At 41.0% G+C, this 27,489-nt stretch overlaps 1 protein-coding gene across 2 annotated transcripts in view; it reads right to left on the bottom strand.

Moving 5' to 3' along the window:
- Nucleotides 1–837: 837 nt before the first annotated feature.
- Nucleotides 838–27,489, bottom strand: part of recql (RecQ helicase-like) — a 46,178-nt gene continuing 19,526 nt past the window's right edge. The window contains exons 6-16 of one of the 2 annotated variants that reach the window (XM_059987647.1): nt 27,270–27,468; nt 25,641–25,807; nt 23,788–23,869; nt 13,137–13,285; nt 10,458–10,575; nt 8,563–8,701; nt 7,624–7,715; nt 6,087–6,306; nt 5,055–5,175; nt 4,432–4,589; nt 838–3,509 (exon numbers count right to left, since the gene is read on the bottom strand). In XM_059987647.1, the coding sequence (XP_059843630.1) occupies nt 4,449–4,589; nt 5,055–5,175; nt 6,087–6,306; nt 7,624–7,715; nt 8,563–8,701; nt 10,458–10,575; nt 13,137–13,285; nt 23,788–23,869; nt 25,641–25,807; nt 27,270–27,468 (1,428 nt within the window). In that variant the 3' untranslated portion in view covers nt 838–3,509; nt 4,432–4,448. The remainder of the gene's footprint in view (nt 3,510–4,431; nt 4,590–5,054; nt 5,176–6,086; nt 6,307–7,623; nt 7,716–8,562; nt 8,702–10,457; nt 10,576–13,136; nt 13,286–23,787; nt 23,870–25,640; nt 25,808–27,269; nt 27,469–27,489) is intronic. The other variant, XM_059987646.1, reaches the window with a different exon arrangement.

Below are 27,489 nucleotides of genomic sequence, written 5' to 3'. Positions count from 1 at the left end.
ATGTTTCCCTCCCCCCCCAAAAAAATCACCTTCATTTTAGTCTGGTAAAATTAAAGGTTTATGTAGTTTTGTTTAGATCTGTGCAGCGTCATTGGCTCTCACACCAGGAAGGATTGATGCTGTTATATTCTATGCAAATATTTGCTTCATATCACAAAAGGACCCATTTTGAATTGGCATTTAAATACACAATAGAAAATGCCTTAGGGTTGAACATATGTCACACTTCTGCACATTTCTTAAAGAAATATTAATATTTCAACCTAACTGAAATCTGTCAGGTAACAGCACGGCACCTCATATTTTATTACAACAAATGAAGGCAGTTCATAAACAGCAACACAAGGAAAACTTCCTCTCAAACTACAGGCATATGAAAAACAGTGCACCCTAAAATGAGTCTTAGTGCTATCAAATAGGTGTGAACAGAATGACTGTGTAATGGAAAATCAAATGTCACGAAGTCCAGTACTAGCTATATCATTATTTCAGCAAGGAGGGTTTGGCTGTCACTGCCGCAGTATGTTAAAGTACTGCAGCCGGATTCCAGAGTTCTGTTCAAATCTAATTTTACTGATGACCAGTCACCAAAGTGTACTCTGTAAGCAAGGTTGGACACAGCTGGAATAAAAAGTAAAATGCTGGTAGTGTAAATCGAATAAATAGATCCTTTCATTTTAGGAGTGCAGATCAGTTTCTAATAAGGAAACTTGTCCTTGGTACAGATGTTGATCAATACAAACTGCATCAATCCAGTGTTATTAACTCTCATTCACCAATCTTTCACTTTTTAATTAAGACATTGTTGCTTTATAATTGCCCTTGGAGAAAAGCAGAATTTATTAAAATCAGCTGGTAAGTTTAAAGAGTTAGGAAGGCGGTGTCCAACATTAAGGATGCCCATCACCCAGGATACGCCCTCTTCTACTGTTACCGGCAGGAGGAAGGTACAGAAGCCTGAACGCGCACACTCAGGGGCTGGCTTCTTCCCATCTGCCATCCGATTCTTAAATGGAAATTGAACCCATGAACACCGCCTCACTACTTCTTCTTTTTAAGTTTTTATTTCTGGTTTTTCTGCACTACTTATTTTAACTTAACTATTTAATAGGCATATATTTACTGTCATTCAGTTTTTTCACTATTTCACAGTACTGCTGTCATAAAGTTAACAAATTTCACAACATATGAAGGTGATATTAAACCTCAAAGGTTTCAAAGGCACATTTAATGTCAGAGAAATGTATACAATATACATCCTGAAATGCATTTTCTTTGCAACCATCCACAAAAACAGAGGAATGAACGATAGTTAAAATGTTAGAACCCCAGCTCCCCTCCCTCCCACGCATAAGCAGCAGCAAACATTGGAACCCACCACCGAGCACTCAAGCATGAGCAAGGCAACAGCAAAGACACAGACTTGCAGTACAGTACTCCAAAAACTATATTGTTCACCTGGCATTCGACATACCACAGGCTCTCTCTCTCTCTCCCAAGTAAGGGAGAAAGGAATGTCTCCATTTCAGTGAGAGGGGAGACATAACAAACAACTCGCTGGTTTACAATGTTAAAGGTCCGTCCCGTCACTTTTTCCGAGCTCTGTACCCAAAGATCTCGAGTCCCTGGGCACACAGCCTTAGGTCTTCCATCTCCCACGACACACCAGTCTCCTGCTCGGACACTGACCTCCCCTTCTCTGGAGCCACGAAAACTCGGTCCTCCAAAGGCGAGTGGAGCTCTTAGGCCGAGCCCTTGCCTTGCCGAACAACAACGGCCAGTTGTGAAACCCCGAGCAGGTCCTATTCCCGCAAAGAACCGTAGTCAGCATGTTATCTGATTATTTTTTTTAAATAAAGAGCTTTGAAAGTGCTATCAAGATTAATGATGATGTGCGTTTACTCAAATGGGATATTGTAGATTCTTCTATCAAACCAGTTAAGCAGGTATTGTGACTATGCAGGGGAACAGATTTGCTGTAGTTGAATGCACAATCCATTCAAGCAATCTGATCTATGAATCAAGCAGGTATCTTAGCTTATGTTCTCCTCCTGATGCGACACAATCTAAAGCTTCAAAGTGTGGGAGATGTCAAGTTGTTTTCTGGTGCCAATGTAGTCCAGCTGCAGGGCAGTGCAACTATGAGAATGATGTATGTACATAAGCCAAACTCGTTTTCATTTGCTCCAATCAATTTGCAGGGCAATTCTGCTCGGCATTTCAAAAAGGCGGCAACTGGGTGGGGGCAAATCTATTAATTACACATTGTTGTTTAGAGCAGCAGCATCCTGCACCCATCCAATAATTTGGAGGCTTAAGGCACTTGCATTATGTCAATGTTAGCACTCTTCCCCTTGAAGCAGATGGTCATGATTTAATACAGGGACATGAATGTATAATCAAGGCTAAGACTTCAGTGCAGTGCCAAGGAAGATCTGGACTATTCTGAGGCACCACAAAGCACTAAAACAAGATGCCATCCTCTAAAGATCCCCTTGAGTGTTTGAAGAGGAGGTGGGGAAATTCTCTCCTGTATCTTGACTAATATAAACCCATTGACCAACATCTCTAAAACACATTATCTGGTCACTGTAACATCACCCTATGACCGTGCTGTGCATAAAGCAAAGTGCAGCGTTTCCTATATGTATCAATGACTACTCTTCAAAAGAATTTCATCAGGCAAGGAGTGTCATCAAACATTTCTTCGGTAATGCCAGCCATTTCCTTATGGTGCTCAGAGGGAGCATACCACAATTCTCGCACACCTCTTCGAAATAGAAAATACCCATGCTTTAACAATTATAGTGCACAAACATTTACATATCTTTGCCTTTGCAAGATTAGAATAGTGATCCAGAATTTTGATTTTTGTACAAAATATGACAATTGAACATTTCTGCATAATTTTGGCACTTCAAACTGCCATCACATAGCATGTTGAAAACAGAGACATCATTAAGGTAACATTTTATCTTTGGAGAGCAGATGAAATAGTGCAGCAAACAGTGTAAATACATGTGTTCATTAAACATATTATTGGTAAGAAATCCTTTATTTTGGTTATCTGTTGATTTCTATCTTGTTTGAAATGTTTTTCAGGTCTCCTCACAATGTATGAAAACGAATTGGTCCCCTATTGCACTTGTTAGATTACTAGTTCAACATGCCTTCATCAAACTAGGACTCACTTAATTCAAAAAAAAAGCGCGGCTTATACAAAAAGAGTAATTCTGTGGCTTCCTTTATGCTAAAATTGCACTTAAAGTTAGTGATGTTTCCTTTCCTTGACAGTTTTACAGTTCTTTGTTTTTACACAAAGTCCCAAAACTTATTCTTAGCTAGTGCATTCTCATCATACTTGAGATTATTACTTATATATACTCATATTTTAAACTTCAAATTTTGTTATGCAGTCATCTTGAAAAGCGTGGTTTTGCTGTAAGCTTTCGAGCCTTCTTCAATCCATCCTTTCTAAAACTCCCAATCCAACTCCCAATAGTTACTTCCTGCAGACAAAGTCAAAATAATTCATGCATTAGCAAGCAACACTTACATATACTGCCAGTTATCTTCCTGAGTTTAAAACAAAAACGGTGAATTATAAACGCTATGGTCTGAATGGAGAACTGACTGAAAAGAGGTAGGATAACTCCGGTCAGAAATGAGATGGACACAACAAGCAACAAGGTGCCACATCATAGATTTGATTTTCTTACATCTGTTCCTGATCCACATTGAGGAATCTTCCTCAACGTTGTTACTTCTAATGACACAGGAAACCATTCAACCCAATGAATTCATGCCTTATCTCAGGGCAACCCCATCACTCCCATTCCTCCCCTTATCTACCTGTAACCTATTCTCGCATATTGACAACTCCCACCTAATACTTCTCCCAAACACTCGAGTTAGGGAAAATTTACAGCAGTCAATTAACCTCACTGCCAGTCTGTCTTTGGGTTGTGGGGGGAAACTGGAGTAGCCGAGAGACATCTATGTGATAACAGGGAGAATGTGCAAACACCATGCAGGAGGTCAGGGTCAGCTCAGGCTTGGTGGAGCTGAGGAAGCGGCACTGACTGCCACACTGCTGCCATTTGATTTACGCATCCTTGCAAAGTTTCTCCGGGAATACTTCAGAAGGTAAATAGCAGAGAAAATGTACATATCTGAGTGAAGAATTTGCTTTGTTATTCTCTTTTTTTTAAAATGAAATTTTGAAAAAATTTAAACAATCGCAGTATTTAAGGAAGCGTGCAGTACCAGTCAGTTTATTTGTCTGATACTGAAAGAAGTAAAATGATTGTTGAAACAAAATCTTGTATTTTATTGTGGACTAAAAGTATAAAATGTTATTATAGTTTAAGCCATATTACATTTCTCATGTACCAGGTCTGTTAGAAATTCATCCACTTGATTAAATCTTACCTTCTAATAGGGATGAATCAATCCAGGAGAAATGCCTGAGCCTTGGTCAGCTTACTTTTTTTGTTGCTTGTAATAGTTTCTGCAGCAGAGCGCTTGTTCCCTCTCTCTTTCTGCTTCGCCTCTTTGACTTCTGGTACTTGCTTATCAGGAGAGTTTATCTACAGATAAAAAGGAAAACCAAGGCAATCTGCCTTACTCTTAGATACTCTAAGAATTCTATGGCTCTTTCAGAACATGGAGTGTAGTCCACCTGGTGCAGGTGACTTACCTACCTTCAGACCTTTCAGCTTCCCAAGCACATCCTCCTTAGTAATAGCAACTACACTTGCTTCTGCCCCCGACATTCTCAATTTCCAGCATATGACGAGTGTCTTCCACAGTGAAGACTGGCTCAAAATACTTATTACGTTCATCCAACATTTCTTTGTCCCCCCATAACTACCTTTCCAGTGTCATTTTCCTCGCCACTCTTATACTCTATATATCTGAAAATTTTCAAGCAAAAGCTCCCTTAAGTGAGGGAACTTGCACAATTATAGATGAGGCATTTGTAATGTCCTCATCTGCTTTCTTTAAATCCTGGAATGGCTTAGTCGTTTTTAAGGTAATTCTTCCATAAATACCTTGTTAGTTCTCATCCGCATGTGCATAGAAACAACATGCTTATCGTCATTCAGCAGGTTAGCCTTGGGTGCCACCTTCAGGTATGAAATTGTTGCAAATGCAGTAAAGCTGAACTCTTCCCTGGAAATCAAAATATGGCAAAAATATAATGTACAATTGCAAATTACTTTTAGAGGGCATACTGAAAAACAAACCAAGAGATAACAGAAAATGTAACAGAAGCAGGTACATAACCAATTATTGCTTGTTGGTACTAAATTTTCAACGGGTGGGGAGTGGGTTTCTCCTAACCCCATTTCTACACTGTACTGTATCATGTACTGTATCCTGTTTTCTTCCCCATTATTAAAACATCCCAATTTCCTTTTAGTTGTTACATCCTTTTTGATAAAACCACCCACATTGGGAAAAAGTTTGAGTATGGGAATTCAGTGCTCTTATCTATTACCCCTTGCTTTTCTACCAATAACCTTTTGCTATATTGTGGAAGGAAGCTTTTACCGTTAACTTTTGCACAACCACTTGTAACTTCCAGGACCCTCTCTAAATCTTCTCATCAACAGGGGCTTCCACCAGCCAGGCCATGATTCCCCTCAATGACACAATTAGGCAGGAGGTACAAGAGCCTGAAGACCCACACCTCAAGGTTCAACAACAACTTCTTTCCCTTTGCCACCAGGTTCTTAAACCAACATGAAAAACTCTAAGTCTACCTCTTTCTTGTCTCTTTCACCAGTGTTACAATGTTTACTCTGTTAATTTTCACATGTGTAGGTTACGTATAATTTATGCTAACAGAAGTTTATATTAACTTTCTCACCCTGTAATGCCCTGTGTTGTGGCTGCTAAATGTTAATTTTCACATTTATACTAAGGGTACATATGCCTATGGCAACAATTAACGAACTCATTAGCAGTGATGAAGTCCTCGTTTGCAAGCTTTTCCTTTCTTACTTTTCCCATAATTCAAGCGAGTATTCCTTGGTTTTATTATCTTTAGTGTCAATTTAGTGATGGAGCATTGTACTTACTTCAAGTATTCTTGCAGGAGGAGATGAACAATCACATCCTCCATTTCATGCCTGGACAGATTTGGAGGCCTTACAGAGGCCAGCCTCAGTTTGGAGGGACCCTTCCCACACCAGGCTTCGATTAATTTTAGCGGAGTGAGTTTTTCTTCAAGTTGTTCAGCATGTTTCAGTATTTTGATCAAATCAGAAGAGTAATCAGTTATATCCACCTTTTCTGAAGCTACAAGGCAAAATAAATTAGCTAACGTTAACTGCAAAAATAATTGTTCTTTATTCTAACTAGATCTAAGTTTTATGACGATAATTTAAAAATAAAATTGATTCCAAATGGAATCAATACTTTTCATCAAGTAGCAGCTCCTTTCTAGAAAATAGCTCTCTTCCAACTAAACTCCTACAGTGGAAAACAGTGTTCTTGTTACCCCTATTCTAAATTCTGCCCTTTACCCAGTGTTCAGTCCTCATCAGTATAATATTCCCATCCTGAACTTTTCGCTTTGTTTAATATCAAATCAACAAATACCATTGTTATCTATCCGACTAGACACAACCTAAAAAGGTTTGTGAAATGTGATTTTCCTTACATAAATTTATTTTGATTTTGCCCAGTTCCATGATTTTTGTATAAGCATCCTGGTACAATTTTCTTAACAATAGAATCTGATATAACTGGGGTATAGTTCTCCAATTTTCACTCCAACTCCTTCTTGTTCCTTTCCAGTTTGTGGAAGACATGCTACATTCAACAGAAATTTGTAGGCTGCTGTATCCATCATCTCAAGTTGCTGAGGAGGATAAACTTTGAGTCCTGGGGACTTACGGCCTGATGGAAATTTCTTAGAGCTCCTCAGTCCTTATCGACATCTAGTTCTCTACTATTTCTAGCTTTTATTTTTCTTTTACTGAGATATAGCTTCTCTTCAAGGTGTGCCGCCCAGCATCCCACAATTTAACCCTCGCCTAATCACAAGGCAATCTACAATGACCAATTAACCCATCAGCCCGTAAGTCTTTAGATTGTGGGAGGAAACCCACACAGTCATGGGGAGAATGTACATGCTCCTTACAGACAGTTGCAGGAATTGAACCTGGGTCGTCTGTACTGTAAAGTGTAGTGCTAACCACTACTTTACTGTGCTGTCCCAAATCTCTGAGAGTCCACTAGGAAAACTGAAGGTCCAGTGTGTGGGATTCCACGTCCTCAGTGGAGGATGGAGAAGGATCCTGGGGTTAAATGACGTCTTTCTGCACAGTTGGGAGGGAGGAATGGGGCTAGTTTTGCTGTTATTATTTTGCCACTTGGTACGTTCTGTTTTGATGTGGTTTGTGTTGTTCTGAGGAGAACATTGGGCATGCTGTGCTGGCACTGGAATATGTGGTGACACTCACGAGTTGTCCTCAGCACATCCAGAGATGAGCTGGCTGTTTATACACACAATGCATTTCACTGTATATTACAATCTAGAAGTGACAAATAAATCTGAATCTGAATCTAATGCTTACTCTCGTTTTACTTTTGACTCAGGAAAGGACTTACATGCTTCAGAGTTGCAGTTATCACACATCTTGTTACACTTCGTTGATTCCCAGACTTCATCGAAATGTTGTGCTATCTGTACACGTCTGCATCTGAAACATAGTAGGTTGATTCACAAAACATATGGCTTCACCTCTAGCCACTTAACTGTACAGTGTTATATACCCTGGGTTACAGCTTGTGTCACAATGTGAGTGTAGTACATAACTATTATCTCGAGATGCAATTGCATAACACTGTTATTTTCGGTGTCTCGCAATTGACAGCACATTGTTCCATAAGTGGAACATGACAACGATCATTTTCAAGTTGTGTTGAGTCACTTGAAAAATTCAACTGGGCACTACTTGTAAGTATGCATTACATCAATTGGGTTAATGCTGTGTCACAGTATAAGTGTGCAGTGCTATCATACTGATAAGAGTTAGAGGCACGTCAGAGTGTATATATATAGAATGCATGAAGGCCACATCAGTGAAAATATCTTATTATGTAGATTAGATTAAGGTTATGTCATAGTATGGGGGTATACAAAATTAAATGTCTTTACGAGGAAGTTTCTCTGATTTATCTTCTTTCCTTTTCCCTGGTTAACTTGGTGAGGTTAGAACAACATGACTCCTTCTAAAACGAGCAGAACTGCAGATGCTGGAGATCCAAAGCAACACAGACTAAATGCTGGGGGAACTCAGCAGGCTGGGCAGCAGTCCTGAAGAAAGGTCTCAGCCTGAAACGCCGACCGTTTGCTCTTCTCCACAGATGCTGCCTGGCCTGCTGAGTTCCTCCAGCATTTTGTGTCTGTTGATTTGTCTTCACCTAAATCCCTGTTTCAAAGGTCATTGGGGTTGAGTTCCGATTACACCATCCCAGCTGAGGGTCGATGTCTCAGCAATGAGTCATCCTAAGAGGACTTTACTGGGAAGAACAGATGTACCATACCTTCTTGAATCCTGACAGTAAGCCACCATCTCATAAAGTTTCTGTTGTCCTACATTCTCCATAACTACCATTGTGCTTTGCCTGAAGATATCCATGAATCCATAGTAGAGAATGCAATCAGCTTTAAGGTCATCTCGACCTGCAAAACATGGTATAAAAGAACATTTAGAACATAGAACTATAGAGCACAGTTCTGTGCTCTCTTTGGCCCACAACGTTGTGCTGACCATTTAACCATCTACAAGATCAACCTAACCCTTCCCACCCACATAGCCCTTCATTTTTCTTTTACCCATGTGCCTCTTAAATGTCCCTAATGTGTTTGCATCTGCCACCATGCACACACCACTCTCTACGTAAAAATACTACCTCTGATATTCCCTATACTATCCCCTCAACCTCTTAAAGTTATGCCCCTTTGCATTAATCAAAAAGTCTCCGGTTTTGGTTGATTTACAGTAGTTACTTTTGAATAAAAGGCATCACCATCTTATTATGAAGATACAGTGTATGAGATGGTGCCTGTCTTAATCTTTCATCAGGTGTAATCATTATGACTGTAGACATTTGTGCCTGTAGACAAAGAAACACACAAAATAGCTTGCATGTATGTTAACTTGTTTCTCATGTGGTTGAGTAGCTTACCAACATTAAACATTGATATCAAAATTCATTATATAACTGCTTCAAATATTCATAATATTCCATTTAATTGTTATGCTACAATACATCCCTATCAATTGCTTGAATTGTACATGCCAATTACATGAGCTGGTAAAACTGTAATTATTAGACATCAGGGACTGATACTGGAATACATGCACCACAAAGGAAGATGGTATGGTCCTTGGAGGTCAATTATCTCAACTTTCCAACATCACTGCAGAAGTTTCTGCTCTACCCTCTTTATAACTACGACTGTGCAGCTAAGCATAACTCCAAGGCCATAAAAAAAAATCCACTGATAATACCAGTGTTGCTGGCGCAATCACGATGGCAACAAAGAGGCATACAGAAATGAGACAGATCAGCTGGTTGAGTGGTCTTGTAACAATCCTGCATTCAATGTCAACAAAACCAAGGAACTTTAGGAAGGGGACATCAGTTGAACACATACACCCTCCTCATTGAAGGGTCGGCACTGGAAAGGAAGAGCAGCTTCAAGTTCCTGAGTGGAGCACACAGATGCAACCACAAAAAAAATGTTCACCAACATCTCTTCTTTCTTAGAAGTTTAGGGAGATTCAGCATATCATCGAAGACCCTGAAGCTTCTACAGGTCTACAGTGGAAAGCATTCTGACTGGTTGTACCATGAATTGTCTGGAAACACCAAAGCACAGGAATGCAAGAGGCTACAGAAAGAGGACTCAGCCAGTTCCATTACAGGTACAGCCCTCCCCACTATTGACATCTACAAGACATGGCATCTCTGGAAGGTGACATCCATCATCAGGAACTCCTATCTGAGCCATGCCCTCTTCTCATTGCTCCCACCAGGGAAGAGGTACTCCCTCCCTAACAGCACTGTGGGACCATCTTCAGCAAGAGGATGAAGTGGTTCCAGAAGGTGGCTCACCAGCACCATCTCAAAGACAGTCAGGGATGAGCAATTGTTGCGGCCTCACCAGTGACTCTCAGATCCAACCATTATATAAGTGCTGCTATAATGTTGTCTGTTTACATATTACAGCCCTTTCCAAGAATTTATCAAGATCTTTGAAAGACATTTGAAGCAAAATGTAAGGCTTGAGAAATAGAGTAAGTAGTAGTATGTATTTTTTGATTTCATTCAAGGTATCTAAATTTGAATAAAAAGATAAACAGCAATGTCAGACATTATTTTTGTGACCATTTAGTCTGCCACATTCCCTCAGTCCCCGTCTGATACCGGACCTGCCCGTCCACTCTCTTGATAGTAATTCTCCATGGATTTGCTGAGAGACTGATGGAACACAAATCGGACATCAGCTTTGTCGATGCCCATGCCAAATGCCACTGTTGCCACCACAACCTGGGAAAGAAAGTATTTGAGAATCAAACACTGTTAAAAGGTGCATTATCCAAGTTTTTAGTAAGTTGTAAGGTTCTGAAATGACACATAACAAGCATGGCAGTTAAGATGCATTCTATCCACAATAAAGTTTCTTTTTTATAAAAAAAACTTAGTTAAGACATTAAATGGATAACAAGGGAATGAAAAAGATCATGTTTTTCCTGAGACCATGTGGATTTCCTCTGGATGTTCTGGTTTATAGTCATGGTCATGGAGTTGTACAGCACAGGAACAGGCTTGGCTTTTGGCCCAATTGGCTCATAATGACCACGATGCTCTATCCAAGCTAGCCCCATTTGCCAGTGTATACACCATAACCTTCTAAACCTTTCCAATCCATATACCTGTCCAAGTTATTATTGTACCTGCCTCAGCCACTTCCTCTGGCAGTTCATTTTCACCCCCTTGTGTAAAAGAGTTGCTCTCAAGCTCCTCTTAAATCTTTCCCCTCTCATCCTAAACCTATAGCCTCTAGTTCTTGATACCTCAGCACTGGGACAAAATTAGATCACCCCTTATGACTCTATCTACCTCTATAAGATCACTCTTCAGTCTCCTACGCTGTAAGGACTAGTCTGTACAACGTCTCTATAACTCAGTCCCTCTGGTGGTATCCTTGTACATCTTTTCTGCACTCTGTTACTGCTCTTTTCTTGTGCTATCCCATTGCAGTGAGGCAACAAGATATTTCCTCCAAAATCCCAAAGACACAAGGGCTGGTAGACTTTGAAAATAGAGTAGAATGTAGAAAGAATATAACGGGATTAGTGTATCAGTGAAAATGGATGCTCAGATCCTGTGTGCCTGTTTCCATCCCGTATGCCTCAATGACAGGATATACTTAATTTCCTTGGTGAAAGCAGGTCAACAGCTTGAAACAAGTGAATTTATGGGATCTGTTTTAATCTTCACTGCCTGGATAATATTCAAGTGGAACATTCTGCCTGCCAGTTGTAGACCCTGAAATCCTTCCACCAAATTGAAGTGAAAACTGGGCAGTCAATCCACCTACAGACACATAGAAACAGGAACCAGTCCCAGGATATTAGGATGTTACCTGGGTTTCAGCACTTAAGTTACAGAGAAAGGTTGAACAAGTTAGGTCTCTATTCATTGGAGCGTAGAAGGTTGAGGGGGGAATTTGATCGAGGTATTTAAAATTTTGAGAGGGATAGATAGAGTTGATGTGAATAGGCTGTTTCCATTGAGAGTAGGGGAGATTCAAACGAGAGGACATGATTTGAGAGTTAGGGGGCAGAAGTTTAAGGGAAACACGAGGGGGTATTTCTTTACTCAGAGAGTGATAGCTGTGTGGAATGAGCTTCCTGTAGAAGTAGTAGAGGCCAGTTCAGTTGTGTCATTTAAGGTAAAATTGGATAGGTATAATGACAGGAAAGGAGTGGAGGGTTATGGGCTGAGTGCGGGTAGGTGGGACTAGGTGAGATTAAGAGTTCGGCACGGACTAGGAGGGCCGAGATGGCCTGTTTCCATGCTGTGATTGTTATATGGTTATATTAACCACAATATTAGTTAACTCTTTCTTCTTTTAAAGAAGAACACACAGAAATATCTCTCCCCACCTGCACCCCACTCCCACCGCTCCCCCTCCCTATCTAGACACACCTCACCACAACAATTTCATTCTTATTACAGGAGCTTGTTGGGAGCCTCGCATATGGGCTTGAACAGAGCAGCTCCCAGAGACACTCTACCCACCCGATGGTCAGAGGGATGAAACGGGCTATAAATTTTAAGGCACCAGCTCAATAGTAATCTATAACAGAACTGGCAGAGATTCATATACAATATGCTGCAATACATACATGAAGCATCTGGGGCAGAAGGCTTGGTCCTTCTCTGGTCAAGGGATTGACACATGAATGCTTTACTAAGACCGAAGGTATTCTAGAAGTTGCAGCAAGACAGAGGTTGAGGTAATGTCCAGGCAAGGACAGTTAGCAGACAGCGTGCAGTCAGCCCAGGCAAGTGAGGCCTTGGAAAAGAGGTCTTTGAAGAGCATAGCTTCCGGTTGCACAGGCAACCGGAGCCATTTGACAATGATAAGGATGCAAACAAAGGATTCTAGGGCGACACTTATTGATCAATTACTTTATTAATTCTGTAGTAGTATTGGACTTCAACATGGAGATTCTACTGAACATTAAAACTTGTATTACCATAGTGTGATTGATGATTGATTATATAAATAAGGAATTTGAACATACGCAAGGTTACCAATTAGTGATATCTGTACCACTAGTCAACTTCTGTCTAAAATGGCATTCCTGTTCTCAAATTAAAGAACAGTTAATGACGGGGGTCATGCTGTTCTCGTTGTGAACATGTACATAAAGTGAAACTGAGAAATGAGCTTTCAGAGTCCAGTTAATCAGCAACATCAGGATCATCATTCTAATGACGAGAATGTGACGACAACCTGGTACAAACTCCTTAATAATAATACCACATACTAGCAAAGGAACAGATTAAAATTAGCAATCTTCCTTATTTTACCACACCTTTATTATATTCATACTCCAGTCCTTGTGAACTTTACTCTTCATACTGGCCTCCATATTGGCATGGTAACCCCCAGCTGCAATGCCAAGTTTTTGTAGGCTCATTGTAACCTGCTCAGTGTCTTTCTGGGAAAAGCAATAGATGATTCCTAAGGGCAAAATGAACAGAATTAAAATGATAGCCCAAAATACGGATTATACTAGTGAAGATTAAGCTTGAAACACAACTTCCAATGCAGTGACACAAAAGGGAGAGAAGCACACAAAACGCTAAAGGGACACTATTCATTTCTGGTCAGTTCATTATAGGAAATATGTGGAAGCTTTATAGAGGGTATGGAGGAGATTTACCAGGATGCTGCCTGGATTAGAGAGCAAGCCTTATGAGGACAGGTTGAGTGAACTAGGGTTATGTTATTTGGAGTGAAGGAGGGTGAGAGGTGACTTGATAAAAGTGTACAGATGATCAACTGGTAAAGCAGAGATTTTTTCCCAGGCCAGAAATGACCAATTCGTGGGGGCATAACCCTAAGGTGATTGGTAGAAAGTATAGGGGGAGAACGTCAGAGCTAATTTTTTTTTAAAAAACACAGACTGGCAGGTGTGTGGAATGTCCTGCCAAAGTAGAGACAGATATATTAGGGACATTTAAGGAGCTTGTAGATAAACGGAGGGCTAGGTAGGAGGGAGTACTAGATTAATCTCAAAGTAGGTTAAAAAATTGGCACAACGTCATGGGTTGTGCTGCAATGTTCTCTGTTCCAACTCTGCAGGTCAGGCAGCGTCTATGGAGGAGAATGGAAAATGACAGTTTGGGTTGAGGCTCTGTCAGGACATTTCCTCCATAGATGCAGCCTGACCTGATAATCTCTTCCAGTGTTTTGTTGCTCCTGAGTTCCAGCATCTGCTGCCTCTTGTGTATCCAAAAATAGACTCTGATAATCTGGACAACTAATCCAAAGACACTTAGAGTAAAACTCCAATAATGGCAACTCAGGGAGTTGTGCAACGTTGAACTCTAGATTTTCTGGTCTATTGAATATTATCGTATTAAAAAACATGTTTTTAGTTGACTTTTTAAAAAAAAATTATTACATGATAGTGCAACATTTTTTTAAGTGAACCAGGCCAGTGAACAAGATCATTATGACTAGAGACATCTGTGCCTACAGACAAAGAAACATGGATAAAACGAGTTCAAGGGGAGGGCAGGAACCAGTTCCCTGGTAATTCAAGAGGATCTTGGGATCTGAGGACCCGGTGGGATCAAGGGGGACAATTGAATCAGGGAGCCAGAAGCTGAACCACTGGGGTTTCAAATCTTTGGAATTCCCAAACAATGGAACATACATTAACTCTGACATGGACAGTCCCAAGCCCGGATGTGGGAGGAGGAGGGTTGGGCAGAGTGTCTAGCAACTTCATCCTGTGAAATCCGGAGCTACAAAAATGTCAGCAGAAGTTCCAGACTTCATTCCTGGTAGAGGAAGGATCTTCGTCTAGATAAATGATGTTGTGTGGAGAACCAATCAACCTTCTAAGAGGCCATGACAGAGGACCCCGGCAAGCTGCTATTGGTGGTCTAGCGGTGAGGGGCTGAAGAAGAACATACATTATCAGAGTTTTACAGTACACTGACTACAGCTACATAATATCTGTGAAGAGCATCTAATCACCATCTGGATTGGTAAGCAGAGGAGAAATGTCAGTGTTGAGGAGAAGAGATTGACATTCCGAACCACTGAGCTTCTCTGACTACTTATGACTGTTACTCTAGATTTGCCCAGTTCACACCAACAAAAGACTTACAATACACCTCCAACCAGAAAAAGCACATCATGTCTTAAGAGGAAAGTTTGAGTAAGCTGGAGCTTTTCTCCAGAAAATGGATGGAGGTGTAGATTATAAAGGCTACAGTTAGAGTGTACATTCAGTGTTTTTCTCTGCGTGACAATGGCTAATACCAGACGATATCTTTTTAATATGAGTGGAAGAAAGTTTAGGGGAGAGGTCAGATAGGTTATTTTCCACAGAAAGCGCTATGTGCTTGAAATGCACTGTCACGGATGGAGAGAGCAGAGGAAACAATTGGGTCATTTAAGAGACTGTTAGAAAGACACATGGATGAATGGAAAATGGGGGGTGTGGGCTAGGGAGCAGGGAAGGGTTAGATTGATCATGAAGCAGGTTAAAAGGTCAGCACAATATTATGGGCTGAAGGGCCTGTACTGTGCTTTACTGTTCTGTGGTCTATATAATCTAAATGGAGACTGTGCATAATTCTCCCCAAAGGTAAACTGTTCTTGTAGGACAGACAAGAAGCTTTATAGCCTTTTATTATTGCCCACTGACAGAGCCATCTATTAATCCCATTTACCAAATATGTGAAAAACAACTGTCGATGCTGGAAAACCAAAACAAAAACAGAAAAAGCTGGAAGCATTCAGCAAGTTAGGCCACATCTGCGGGAAGAGAAACAATGTCAACATTTAAAAACACCAGAGATCGTGCAGATGCTGGAAATCCAGAGTAGTACACATATAGCACTTGAGAAACTCAGCAGGTCTGGCAATATCTATGGAAAGGAATAGAGCCAATGTTTTGGACCAAGACCCTTCTTCAGGATTGGAAAGTTTGTAAAGCTCCAGGAAGGGAATGTTTCTGATATAGTAAAACCAGGGTGACCATGGGAATACACAGTTAAACACTGAATGAGTGAAGATGGTAGAAATTTGCTGAGAATGGTCTACTGAATGTGGAGGCCAGTGGAATGAAAGGTGAGCATCAGGGAGACTGGGGGGTGGGGGGGGGGGGGGAGAAACGACTCTAACATTGTTTAGTCCCAGGGAAGAGAGGGGGAAAGTAGGGGCACAGGAAATGCAGTCAAGGGCTTTGTTAACTATGGTAGAGGGAAAGCCACACTTCAGAAAGAAAGGAACATTACAGAGGTGCCTGTTTAGAAAGGCTTCCCGACTATTCCTTGCACTATCTGTTTTTGTTTTAAACTTTCAGCATCTGCAGCTTTTCACTTGGGATTTTCACTTGCTTGTTAACTGTATCTCATGTTATGTTGGCGCCAGAATGTGTGGCGACATTTGCAACCTGCCTCAAAATATCCTTATGTTGTGTTGGTTATTAATGCAAACAATACATTTCACAGTGTGTTATGATGTACATGTGATAAAATAAATGCACTTGAATCTAAATCCATTCTCTCAGTAATCAGGTAACCTTGTTTGTTGCTTATCCACAGTCATCTTGGCTTTACCCTGCCAGATATCCCTCTCCCCCAATCTCCTTACAGCTTAATAAATTTCTTTTGTCTCTTTTAGTTATGAAAAATATCTGACATGAAACTTTAACTCAGTTTCTCTTCCCACAGATGTGGCCTGACCTGATGAGTAATTCCAGTATTTTCATTTTGCCTTGCTGCTTACTGAAATTTCCTTCTCAATTAGATTTGAAAGTTATTGTTAGTCTGCTCCTGCCAGCATTTTAGAGGTATGATAAAAGCATATCACTTTAACAAAACCTAATTTCTATGGCTCTTTTGGAAACTAACTAAAATCGGTCTCTTTTGTAATTTCCTACTCGTGGAAAAGTTTCTAAATTCTGAACAATTTTAATAAGTTCTCTCTTTTCTCTTTTTTGTGTCAAAGCTCATCAGATACCCTGCCACTCCTCAACAATCGAACAGGACGAGTCAAAATCTTCAGCAATACCTTGAAGACAATGCAGAGTTCAGCACCCATAATTGTACACACCTTTATAAACAAAAGTTTAAACCCCTTTTTTGTACAAACAAGTCTGCCGAGAGACCAACTGTATATGGAGACAGACTCGCTGGCTGTCCCACAACTGCTTCCTGAGGTGAACAGAGTCAAGTTTAGGATTTTTAATTCTCCCTTTTGTTACAACTGTTCAATAATCGTGACATCCCACCTCTGGATTTTGTCATTTATTTTGGTGCCTCAGAAAGTTAAATAGAATTCCAAGTCTCTTACAGCATGGCAAACAAAAAAAAAATTATCTTTGATGTATAGTAAATTATTATAGGGAAGAATAAGTTTATCTGATGGGTGGTAAGGCTATGACTCCCTAAGTACAAATAACATTTACAATGATAGCAATTATCATAAGATATAGGAACAGAATTAGTCCATTTGGCCCATGGAGTCTGCTCTGCTATTTCATCATGGCTAATCCAATTTTCCTCTGCCCCAATCTCCTGCCTCTCCCCATATCCCTTCATGCCCTAACCAATCAAGAATCTATCAACCTCTGCCTTAAGCATACATAAAGATTTGGCCTGTGACAAAGAATTCCACTGATTCACCATTCTCTGGCTAGAGAAATTCCTCCGTTCTAAAAGGACGCTCTTCTGTTCTGAGATTGTGTCCTCTAGTCATGGGCTCTCACTTTCCACATCTACTCTATCAAGGCCTTTCACCATTCGACAGATTTCAATGAATTCTAGTGAATACAAACACAGAGCTATCAAACACTCTCAAACAAGCCTCTCAATCCTGGATTCATTTTTGAGAACCTCCTTTGAACGCTCTCCATTTTCAGCACATTCTAAGAAATGGGGCCCAAAACTGCTCATAATACTCCAAGTGAGACCTCACCAGTGCTTTCTAAAATCTCAACATTACATCCTTGCATTTATATCTTGTCCTCTTGAAATGAATGCTAACTTTGCATTTGCCTTCCTTACCACAGACTCAACCCGCAAACTAACCTTCAGAGAATCCTGCACAAGAGCTCCCAAGTCCCTTTGCACCTCAAGTTTTTGTATTTTCTTTCCATTTTGAAAATAGTGAACCCTTTTGTTTCTTCTATCAAAGTGCATGACCACATACTTCCCAAAACTGCATTCCATCTGCCATTTCTTTGCCCATTCTCCTAATCTGTCTAAGTCCCCCTATAGCCTCTCTATTCCTCAAAACCACCTGCCCCTCCACCTATCTTCACATCATCTGCAAACTTTGCAACAAAGCTATCAATTCCATTGTCCAAATCACTGACATACAACATAAAAAGAATTGGTCCCAACACAGACCCCTGTGGAACACGACTAGTCACCAACAGCCAACCAGAAAAGTTTCCCTTTATTCTCATTATCCATGCTAGAATCTTTCCTGTAATACCATGAGCTCATAGCTTGTTAAGCAGCTCATGTGTGGCACCTTCTAGAAACACAGAGACATAGAAAATAGGTGCAGGAGTAGGCCATTCGGCCCTTAGAGCCTGCACTGTCATTCATGGCTGATCATCCAACTCAGAACCCTGTACCTGCTTTCTCTCCATACCCTCGATCCCTTTAGTCACAAGGGCCACATCTAACTTCCTCTTCAACATAGCCAATGAACCGGCCTCAACTGTTTCCTGTGACAGAGAATTCCACAGATTCACCACTCTCTGTGTGAAGAAGTTTTTCCTCATCTCGGTCCTAAAAGGCTTTCCCATTATCCTTAAACTGTGACCCCATGTTCTGGACTTCCCCAACATCAGAAACAATCTTCCTGCATCTAGCCTGTCCAATCCCTTTAGAATTTTATATGTTTCAATAAGATCCCCCCCGTCAATCTTCTAAATTCCAGTGAGTATAAGCCTAGTCGATCCAGTCTTTCTTCATATGCAAGTCCTGGAATCAATCTGGTGAACCTTCTCTGTACTCCCTCTATGGCAAGAATGTTTTTCCTCAGATTAGGGGACCAAAACTGCACACAATATTCTAGGTGGGGTCTCACCAAGGCCTTGTACAACTGCAGTAGAACCTTTCTGCTCCTGTACTCAAATCTTTTTGCTATGAATGCCAACATACCATTTGCCTTTTTCACCGCCTGCTGTACCTGCATGCCCACCCTCAATGACTGGTGTACAATGTACAATGGTTGCACCTCCCCTTTTCCTAATCGGACGCCATTCAGATAATAATCTGTTTTCCTGTTCTTGCAACCAAGTTCTTGCACATTAAATTGCATCTGCCATGAATTTGCCCACTCACCTAACCTATCCAAGTCACCCTGCATCCTTTTAGCATCCTCCTCATAGCTAACACTGCCGCCCAGCTCCGCGTCATCCGCAAACTTGGAGATGCTGCATTTAATTCCCTTGTCTAAATCATTAATATATATTGTAAACAACTGGGGTCCCAGCACTGAGCCTTGCGGTACCCCACTAGTCACTGCCTGCCATTCTGAAAAGGTCCCATTTACTCCTACTCTTTGCTTCCTGTCTGCCAACCAATTCTCTGTCCACATCAATACTATACCCCCAATACCGTGCTCTTTAAGTTTCACACTAATCTCTTGTGTGGGACCTTGTCAAAATCCTTTTGAAAAACTAAATATACCACATCCACTGGCTCTCCCCTATTTACTCTACTAGTTACATCTTCAAAAAATTCTATAAGATTTGTCAGACATGATTTTCTTTTCACAAATCCATGCTGACTTTGTCCGATGATTTCACCTCTTTCCAAATGTGCTGTTATCACATTTTTGATAACTGACTCTAGCATTTTCCCCACCACCGATGTCAGACTAACCGGTCTATAATTCCCCAGTTTCTCTCTCCCTCCTTTTTTTAAAAGTGGGGTTACATTAGCCACCCTCCAATCCTCAGGAACTAATCCAGAATCTAAGGCGTTTTGAAAAATTATCACTAATGCATCCACTATTTCTTGGGCTACTTCCTTAAGCACTCTGGGATGCAGACCATCTGTCCCTGGGGATTTATCTCCCTTTAATCCCTTCAATTTAGCTAACAACACTTCCCTATGAACATGTATTTCCCTCAGTTCCTCCATCTCACTAGACCCTTGCTCCCTTACTATTTCCGGAAGATTATTTATGTCCTCCTCAGTAAAGACAGAACAAAGTAGTTATTCAATTGGTCTGCCATGTCTTTGTTCCCTATGATCAATTCACCTGTTTCTGACTGTAAAGGACCTACATTTGTCTTGACCAGTCTTTTTCTTTTCACGTATTTATAAAAGCTTTTACAGTCAGTTTTTATGTTCCCTGCCAGCTTTCTCTCATAATCTTTTTTCCCTTTCCTAATTAAGCCCTTTGTCCTCCTCTGCTGGTCTCTGAATTTCTCCCAGTCCTCAGGTGCATCGCTTTTTTTTTGCTAATTTATGTTTCTTCTTTGGACTTGATACTATCCCTAATTTCACTTGTCAGCCATGGGTGCATTACCTTCCCTGGTTTATTCTTTTGCCAAACTGGGATGAACAATTGTTGTAGTTCATCCATGCAATCTTTAAATGCTTGCTATTGCATATCCACTGTCAACCCTTTAAGTATCATTTGCCAGTCTATCTTAGCTAATTCACGTCTCATACCTTCAAAGTTACCCTTCTTTAAGTTCAGAACCTTTGTTTCTGAATTAACTATGTCACTCTCCATCTTAATGAAGAATTCCACCATATTATGGTCACTCTTACCCAAGGGGCCTTGCACGACAAGATTGCTAACTAACCGTTCCTCATTGCTCAATATCCAATCTTGAATGGCCTGCTCTCTAGTTGGTTCCTCGACATGTTAGTTCAGAAAACCATCCCGCATACATTCCAAGAAATCCTCTTCCTCAGTATCCTTACCAATTTGGTTCACCCAATCTATATGTAGATTGAAGTCACTCATTATAACTACTGTTCCTTTATTGCACGCATTTCTAATTTCCTGTTTAATGCCATCCCCAACCTCACTACTACTGTTAGGTGGCCTATACACAACTCCCACCAGCGTTTTCTGCCCCTTAGTGTTATGCAGCTCTACCCATATTGATTCCACATCCTCCAGGCTAATGTCAGTCCTTTCTATTGTGTTAATCTCCTCTCTAACCAGCAATGCTACCCCACCTCCTTTTCTTTCCTGTCTATCCCTCCTGAATATTGAATATCACTGAACGTTGAGCTCCCATCCTTGGTCACCCTGGAGCCATGTCTCTGTGATCCCAACTATATCATATTCATTAATAACTATCTGCACATTCAATTCATCCACCTTGTTACGAATGCTCCTCGCATTGACACACAAAGCCTTCAGGCTTGTTTTTACAACACTCTTAGCCCTTATACAATTATGTTGAAAAGTGGCCCGTTTTGCTTTTTGCCCTGGATTTGCCTGCCTGCCACTTTTACTTTTCACTTTACTACTTTTTGCTTCTACTCTCATTTTACACCCCTCTGTCTCTCTGCACTTGTTCCCATCCCCCTGCCACTTTAGTTTAAATCCTCCTGAACAGCAGTAGCAAACGCTCCCCCGAGGACATTGCTCCAGTCCAGCCCAGGTGCAGACCGACCTGTTTATACCGGTCCCACCTCCCCCAGAACTGGTTCCAATGCCCCAGAAATTTGAATCCCTCCCCCTTGCACCATTTTTCAAGCCACGTATTCATCTGAAATATCCTCCTATTTCTACTCTGATTAGCACATGGCACTGGTAGTAATCCAGAGATTATTACCTTTGTGGTCCTACTTTTTAGTTTATATCCTAACTCCCTAAATTCACCTTTTAGGACCTCATCCCGTTATTTACCTATATCGTTGGTACCTATGTACACCACTACCACTGGCTGTTCACCCTCCCATTCCAGAATGTCCTGCAGCTGCTCAGAGACATCCTTGACCCTTGCACCAGGGAGGCAACATACCATCCTGGAGTCTTGTTTGCGGCCACAGAAATGCCTATCTATCCCTGTTACAATCGAATCCCCTATCACTATAGCTCTCCCAAACCTTTTCCTTCACTCCTGTGCCGCAGAGCCACCCATGGTGCCATGAACTCAGCTGCTGCTGCCTTCCCCTGATGAGACATCTCCCCCAACAGTATACCTGTTTTAGGGGGAGATGACCTCAGGGGACTCCTGCACTACCTGCCTACTGCTACGCTGTCTAGTGGCCACCCCTTCCCTTTCTGCCTGTGTAGCCTTTACCTGCAGTGTGGCCAACTCACTGAACGTGGTATTCATGACTTTCTCAGCATCGCGGATGCTCCAGTATGAACCCAATCGCAGCTCAAGCCGCTCAATATGGTCTGCCAGAAGCTGCAGTTGGACACACTTCCTGCACACATAGTCGTCAGGGACACTGGAAGTATCCCTGATTTCCCACAGGGCCGATCTCAGCAGCCATGACCTACCCAATTCTTGCCTCAACTTTTGAAACTTTCTCCTTTTAAAGGAACTTACGCGGCCTTACCTCACTTGGAGTGAGGCTCGTCTTCCGCCTCTGCTCGCCGAAGCCTCTCGAGACAAAGCCTTCCTACTCTGTCTCCCACTACTCCGTCACCTGCTCCATCTAACTGTTCTCTTTAAATACTCCCGCTGCCTCACGTTCCGACTTACACGCGCTTGCACAGTCTTGCTCCCGTTAAACTGCCGAAGAAAAGGCCTTCTAAAAATCCAAGTACACACAGCATCAACTGATTCTCCTTTATCTATCCTCGTTATTTCTTCAAAGAATTCGAACAGATTTGTCAGGCAAGATTTTCTCTTGAGGAAATCATGCTGACTATGGTCTATTTTACCATGTGCCTTCCAAGAACCCTAAGACCTCATGCTTAACAATCGACTCCAACATCTTCCCAACCACTGAGGTCAGACTAACTGGCCTGTAGTTTCCTTACTTCTGTCTCTCTCTCTTCTTGAAGAGTGGAGTGACACTTGCAATTTTCCCAGTCTTGTGGAACCAATCCAGAATCTAGTGATTTTTGAAAGACCATTACTAATGCCGCCACAATCTCTATAGTCACCTCCTTCAGAACCCTGGAGTGTACACCATCTGGTCCAGGTGACTTATCTACCTTCAGACCTTCCACTTTCCCCAAGAACCTTCTCTCTAGTAATAGTAACTTTACACACTTCCTGACCCTAGACACCTGGAACTTCCACTATACTGCTAGTGTCTTCCACAGTGCGGATTGATATAAAATACTTATTCAGTTTAACCGCCATTTCGTTGTCCCCCATTACCACCTCTTCAGCATTGTTTACCAGTAGTCTGATATTCACTTTCACTTCTCTTTTATGTTTTATGTATATGAAGAGACTTTTGGTATCCTCTTTAATGTTATTGGCTGGCTTACTTCCATATTTCACACCTTAAGGAGCAATATTTTTAGCAGCAGGTAGGATCTGCTACCTCAAAATGGTAGGAAGCTAATAGATAAATGTCTCAGGAGATTTGATGTTTCTGAATTGACAATGGGAGAAAAAAGTCTCTGATACAAAAAATAGGATTGGGAAATAAGGACTAGGGGCCTCAATTGTACAAGTCTACTTAAATTAGCAGTCAGATTTGCAGGGAAGGAATGGGAAAGAGATTGGATTGCCTAATATATTGGGATCACCTGTGTCCACTTCCATCCATGGATGCCCAGTGTGCACTTGAATCTATTCTGCTTTATGTTCAGAGTTACAACAATGTTCAAAGTATATTGAATATCTAACTATGTACTTTGTATTGAACCTTGAGATTGGTCTCCTTACAGGCAGTCTCAAAACAAAGAAGCACAATAGAACCCAGTAAAAAAAGATCACCAAACACTCAATGTGCAAAAAATACAAATCCTGCAAGCAATAAAGTAATCAAATAACACTCAGAACTGAAGTTCACAAAAGTGAGTCCACAGCCACGTACCCGATTTCCCTTTGTAACGGCTATTGATAAGTTCAACCATATCTTCAATGCATGCTTCAAAACTTGATGGTTTCTGTCGAACCTGTGAAATGTAAAAGTAATCAAAAGCTATACACAGTACGGAGGATTCAAGCCAGTCAGAATTGCTTTATCTGACAAAACAACCTGGAGTACTTCACACTTTCTCAGTGACACAGAGAATGATTGCCTTATGACAACATATTCCTCCTGTGCACAATTCCCTCTGCCACTCCATAAACCTAAACAGAACAAAGTTCTCAACTATCAATACTCCAACTTGAATTATCTTGTTTCCAAGCTTACTGACCTACACTGAGTACCAATTCAAGAAAAACTTTTTTTTTTTTAAATGCACATCTTTTTATTTCAAATTCTTCAGAGGAAAATTAAATGATTGTTACTCCAGATCCAATGCAGCATAAAAAAAATACACAATAAGCATAAAGAACACAATAAAAAAAAACACAATAAACACACAAGATTAGCTTATACACATAGACTGATTGTAGGTACATAAAGAGACATTAGGAACAGGAATACATGTACATAAGATAACTCTGATAGGAAATGATCAAGTAGTAGTGGTGAGGAGTGTAGTGGGTTGATTGGTGGAGGTGTTGATCAGCCTGACAGCTTGGGGAAAGTTACTGTTTTTGAGTCTGATGGTCCTGGAGTGGACCTTGCTTAGCCTCTTACCTGATAAGAGTGCATCAACAGTTTATGAGAAGGGTGAGTAGAAGCCTTCATGATATTGCTGGTCATTGTTACAACATGTTTGATAGACTCACTACTAAATGTCTAAGTAAATAGCAGGTGATTTTCTCATCATTTCCTGATGGGCAGATTACAAACCAGTTATTCAGTGCAAGTTAAGAAACAAAACAGGAGAAACGGTGCTCCACCTCACAAATAGGCTGGTGAGCCATAGGTTAGTAGTAGGAAAATTATTGCAAGCTATTCTAAGGGACAGGATAGATAAAGTACTTGGATAAACAGGGACCGATTAGGGATAGTCGACACAGCTTTGTGAGTGGTAGGTTGTGTGTAACCAATAGAGGCCAAATTTGAAGTATTGTGCGCAGCTCATGTCACCTACCTATGGAAAAAATATTGAAAGAATGCAGAAAAAATTTACAAAAATGCTGCCGGAACTTGAAGACCTGAGTTTTAGGGAAAGGTTGAATAGGTTAGGACATTATTCCCTGGAGTGTAGGAGAATGTGGGGAGATTTGATAGAGGTATCCAAAATTACAAGAGAGATAAATACAGCAAATGCAAACAAGCTTTTTCCACTGAGGTTGGGTGAGACTAAAGGTAAGACTACTTATAGAACTTCTTCACACGAGTGTGGGATGAGCTGCCAGCAGGAATGGTGGATGAGGATTCAGTTGTAACATTTGAGAGAAGTTGAAATAAGTACATCGGACGGAAGAGGTATGGAGGGCTGTGATCTAGGTGTGGATCATTGCAACTAGGTAGAAATACGGCTCCGCACAGACTAAACAGGCTGAAGGGCCTGCTTCTGTGTTGTAGTGCTCTATGACTCTAAATGAGCAGTCATCTATTCTGTCAGGCATTACCTGCCCTAACCCTCGCTTAATCTGCATTCCACGATAGCCCAGGGACTCACAGAACCAGAATAGAACTAAGTCAATCTTGATCCCAAGAGACTAGCTAAGAAGCTGAAAACTCAATTCTCCAATCCTAAAAGAATAATGAGTGTTGCCATGTCAAATGTGAGTAAATCTGATGTAGTGTGGAAGATCAAGTATAAGCAACAAATATTAGAGACAATCTGCAGAGGGTTTAATACTTTGATGCATTTGAGATACCTCATAGAACAGATTGGGCCTGTTGAAGGAAGACGTAAATGTGAGGCCCCTGGGCACACAGAGGATTTTCTTCACGTCCTCCAGGATTTCGCCTGTTGCAGTTGCTGTCAGCCCAATCAATGGTACAGTTGGGAACTGGCGTTTTAGGATACCAAGGCTTTTATAGTCTGGAGAAAAGTAAAAGATAGAACCATGCCTCCTCACCTTTAGTTACTTCTGAAAACATGTTACAGCAACATAGGGCTTAGTTTAGTTATTTGTTTAAAGTACTTGCCTTCAAAATACACTTTGTAGCCATTTTAATAGGTCCCTTCAGTACCTAATAAAGTGGCCATTGAGTGTATGTTCAATATCTTCTGCTGCTGCAGATTACCCACTTCAAGGTTTAACGTGTTGTGCATTCCGAGATGCTCTTCTGCACAGCACTGTTGTTACATGTGGTTATTTCAGTAACTGTCACCTTCCTGTCAGCATGAACCAGTCTAGCCATTCTCCTCTGACCTCTCATTAACAAGATGTTTTTGCCCACAGAACTGCCACTCAATGGATTTTTTTCACATCATTCTCTGTATATTCTAGAGAATGATATATATGAAAATCCCAGGAGATCAGCAGATTCTGAGATACTCAAACAACCCAGCCTGGTACCAACAATCATTCCATGGGCAAAGTCACTCAGATCACATTTCTTCCTCATTCTGATGTTTGGTCAAAAGAACAACTGAACCTCTTGACCATGTCTGCATACTTTTATGCACTGAGTTGCTGCCACATGATTGGCTGATTAGATATTTGCATTAGTGAGGTGTACAGGTGTACCTGACAAAGTGGCCACAGAGTGTAAAATTAGTTAATAGAATTCAAAAAGAATTGTTTCAAATCTACCTGGGAGCTCGATCAAAAATGGCAGCACAATGATTCATTGCATCATTTCACATACCTTTTAAAACTGGTCATTATACATGCTAATCTACTTACAAGATGGTGCAAGTAGATATCTCAATTTCATCGAAGTGTAGCCCTGACAACAACGCAGTTCCTTATTAAAATCTAATTCCCAAGGATTTTAATCACTGTAAATGTCCCTGCTAACCTCTTGCCAGCAATCCTTTTGTCTGCTTCTGAATCTGGCAAGGATGGTTATTTACAGAATCTTGATTGTTATGACCCAAAGAGGCTAATCTCACTAATTACCCCTCCTTTTCTGTCATTTTCTTCATGTTTGTGGTGGCCTTGAAGAGGAAATTTAACTTGTACATGGGTACCCAAGACACTGAAGGAACTTTTACAACATTCTACTGGTGCCATTTTACTTTTACCCTCTTAGTAAGCTTGGACCATCCTAAATTGAATGTGGAAACTCCACACAGACCACAGAGGTCAGGACTGAACCTGGGTCACTGGAGCTGTGAGTGATCAGCTGGACTAGTTGTGCCAGTATGCTGTCCAAACATAGAGATGCATCACTACGACAAGCCTTCTGAGAGAACAACTGTAACCAACATCTATCTCTCTTAAAGTCTGGATTAATTTTCTTATTCCTGCTGTTGGTTAAACTGAAATAATCCATCAACAGGCACACAATCCAGGACTTATTTTACACTGCTTGATCAGATCAATGCTCCTTACCTGGTCTGAAATCATGACCCCACTGACTACAGCAATGAACTTCATCCACAGCAATACGCGTCAGGCAACCTGCTTGATAAGACTTCTCCAGCTTAGACATGAAGACTTTACTTTTAGCGATCTTCTCTGGGGTCACATACAGGAGCTTCAGCTTGGAGGACTTGTTGAGCATCTCATCATGGACCCACTTTACATGTTCCTGTCAAAAAGAGCATTAACA

The sequence above is a fragment of the Hypanus sabinus genome, chromosome 13, assembly GCF_030144855.1.
Source record: "Hypanus sabinus isolate sHypSab1 chromosome 13, sHypSab1.hap1, whole genome shotgun sequence".
Taxonomy (NCBI): Eukaryota; Metazoa; Chordata; class Chondrichthyes; order Myliobatiformes; family Dasyatidae; genus Hypanus; species Hypanus sabinus.
The sequence above is the reverse complement of the archived record's forward strand: the minus strand, read 5'-3'. Positions and strand labels throughout refer to the sequence as shown.